General features: G+C 26.0%; 1 protein-coding gene across 1 annotated transcript; it reads right to left on the bottom strand.

Moving 5' to 3' along the window:
* Positions 1-2620: 2620 nt before the first annotated feature.
* Positions 2621-3371, bottom strand: LOC124934532 (uncharacterized mitochondrial protein AtMg00810-like). The gene is made up of 2 exons (XM_047475067.1): positions 2997-3371; positions 2621-2914 (listed from the first exon to the last, which is right to left on the bottom strand). Exons 1-2 carry the CDS (start codon positions 3369-3371, stop codon positions 2621-2623), a joined length of 669 nt encoding a protein of 222 aa, XP_047331023.1.
* Between the last annotated feature and the right edge of the window lie 246 nt (positions 3372-3617).

The raw sequence follows: 3617 nt of genomic DNA, 5'->3' as shown, positions 1-3617 counted from the left end.
AGAGGGCCTAAAATTATACCAAATTTTGAATGTGTTATTAATACCGAAAATCTGAATGTTGTTTTATGTATCAAAATTGCATAAATTCCATATGTGTTACACAAAACAAATAATTGTGATTTTACTAATCACTCAATTATTTCTTAATATCAACACAATATATACATAAAGACCAAAATATGTATATATATTCGAATGTGTAATATAACATGATTGATTATTTATCCAAATATAATAATAATAATAAACAATTAAATAATCAATTACACAGATTACCCAAAATTCTAAATTTATCAATTATTAGTTATTAGGTTAATTGATTTCCTTAATTCTTGATAAATAACCTAATTCTTAATAAATAAGTTATTGATATTTATTTATTCTTTAATTATGAATTATTATTATTAATAAAATAATAATCTCTTTATTCTTTTATTTTCTTAATTTCTAGATATATTCCATACATTAATTAAGTCATAAATTAAATATTATACTAATTCATTAAATATATTACAAACATAATATAATCAATATTTATAAAATATTATAAACATGATAACTATTTTTTTTACTTAATTCTCAAATCATAACCTATATTATAGGTATATATTAAAATTCCAAAATTTCATTCTATATTTTATTTATTCTTAATTGTATATAAATGTATTAATACAATAATTCAAGAATAAATATTACTTCAATCTTTAACTAATTAAAATAATATTATCATTACTTTAATTTCTTAAATTAATTATAATAAATATAATAATTAATTATTATTCTAAAACTGAATTCCTTAATTCTTTACATAATTATATAATTATTATTATTTTAATTCCTTAAATTAATTATAATAATTAATTATTATTCCAAAACTGAATTCCTTAATTCCTTATATATATTATTATTATTATTTTAATTCCTTAAATTAATTATAATAATTAATTATTATTCCAAAACTGAATTCCTTAATTCCTTATATATATTATTATTATTATTATAATTCCTTAAATTAATTATAATAATTAATTATTATTCCAAAACTGAATTCCTTAATTCCTTATATATATTATTATTATTTTAATTCCTTAAATTAATTATAATAATTAATTATTATTACAAAACTGAATTCCTTAATTCCTTATATATATTATTATTATTTTAATTCCTTAAATTAATTATAATAATTAATTATTATTCCAAAAAAGCTAAATTCCTTATTATTCTAAAATTCAAATTTCCTTAATTAATTCGTACTCAAAATATATATATATATATTTATTAATATCTCTTTAATTATCTAATTAATAATAAATAGATATTAATTTGATCAATTCTTTAAAAAAAAATTCAACTTCTTTACCATATATTTCTCTCTGACTTAAATTCAGATTATTAATTTGAATTATTATTTTCAAATTAATAATTAAATCCAAGAATATTCTTGTAATAAAACTTTTCCATCTTCTTTATTCTTTATGATTCTAAAACCGTTTATTCTTTATGATTTCTGAAAAATCGTTTAGATGTCTAGAGTCTTTAATTCTTTACTATAACATATACATCAAAATAATTTATTGTTTATAATTCAGTAAATAAAAACATATTAGATCAAGAACATTTATAAATGTCTATTCATATTCTTTAATTAATAACAATTATATAACCTCAAATCAAATATATATATATATATATAATAGAATTAACTTATTCTTAATTATCTCACATTTCGTTTTTATACATAATATTTAGTCTTATTTGACCCTAACTGGAAGTGAGAAATTAAACATGTTGAACTTCCTTATCCTTAAAATGAACATTCAATTCAATTTTCCTTATTCTGAATCTGTTTATTCAATGTGAATATACAGATAATTTAATTGTTATTCATAATCTTGTTAACCAAATTCAACAATCTATCTTTATCCTTATTAAATCTTAATAAATCGACATAGAGAGGCTCTGATACCACTTGTTAGAATCTTTAGTCTAAATATTTAATCCTTAAGTCTATAATCTGTATACTCTATGTCGATAAATCGAGATAAACTGTAATTGCGGAAACGTACCTGGATCTTGAATGCAGAACGGTTCATTAAGCCGTTCTTCGTTATTCTCTTCTTCTTGATCTTCTCTTGATCTTGAATCTGGACCTGAATCTGAATTTGGATCTTCTTGTTCCGGATCTGGACCTGGATCAGAATGTCAGATGTGGGTGGGGTTTAAGTCTTCCAACCCTTTATCGATAGCCTTCTTCTTTAGTGTTCTTGAGAGATGAACTAAATCCTTATTGTTCGATGAGAGAAACAAATCGGTAGGCTATCTATATGGGTTTGGGACCTAGCCCTAATATACCCATTTATTATTCGGCCCATCAACGAAATAATAAATGGTATTTCTGCTTCTACACAAATATGTCCCCATATTTATTATAGATGTCTAAATAAGCCCATAACTCATATACTTTAATAGATCACTTTAATTGGGCTTTAATCTTTATTATGATAACAACTAATATACAATTATTAAATAATATATGTACCCAAATATTGGAAATAATTCCAACAAATGTGTTTTGTCCTCGCATGAAACACAGGATTAGAAGTCAATTTAATAGCACTCAAATTATCTCCATGTATAAGAACTGGATGATTAAACTTGACATGAAAATCCTCCAAGAGTCTACGAAGCCATATGCACTCCTATGTTGCGTGAGTTGATGATTTGTATTCCGCTTCTGTTGTAGACAAGGATACCGATCCTTGTTTCCTATTACTCCAAGATATACTAGTGTTTCCACAAAGAAAAACAAACCCAGATGTGGACCTTCGATCGTCTCAATCTTCAGCAAAGTCAGCATATGCATATCCTTGCAAGACAAATTTCGCATCTTTCTCATATAGTAGACCAATATCTAGCGAGGTATTAATATACTTCAAAATTTTCTTCGTTTCTTCGAGGTGTGGTTTCCTTGGCTCTTGCATGTATCGACTCACCACTCCAACTGCATAAGCAATGTCAGGCCTTGTTATAGTTAGATAAATCAAACTTCGCACAAGAGCACGATAAGGACGAGGATCTGGTAAACATGTTCCTTCGTCTCGACTAAGTCTGGGATTTACGTCGAGAGGAGTATAGCTCTTTTTTCCATCAGTCATACCAAATTTTTCTACCAACTTCTTTGCATAGTTGATCTGCGATACAAACAACCCTTTATCGAAATTTTCGATTTGCAGACCAAGGAAAGTTCCAAGTTCACCAAGATTCTTCATCTCAAAACGAAGCGAGAGCTCATCTTGTAGACAAACAACCTCATCATAGTTACTGCTCGTCAAGATTATGTCATCCACATAAAGAAGCACCACCACCATTTGTCCATGATTCTTCTTTATAAATAGACTTGAGTCGGATTCTGAAGCCTTGTACCCCAAAATTGAAGATATTCTGCAATCTTTCCATACCAAGCACGCGGGGCTTGCTTTAATCCATATAGTGCCTTCTTAAGTCTACAGACCAATTGGGGACCATCAGTCTTCTCGAATCCAGGTGGTTGTTCCATATATATTGGACGATCAAGTTCTCCGTATATAAATGCATTCTTGACATCTAATTACCAC

This window comes from Impatiens glandulifera, chromosome 4, assembly GCF_907164915.1.
Source record: "Impatiens glandulifera chromosome 4, dImpGla2.1, whole genome shotgun sequence".
Classification (NCBI taxonomy): domain Eukaryota; kingdom Viridiplantae; phylum Streptophyta; class Magnoliopsida; order Ericales; family Balsaminaceae; genus Impatiens; species Impatiens glandulifera.
Note: the sequence above shows the minus strand (reverse complement) of the source record. Positions and strands in the feature narration are given on the sequence as shown.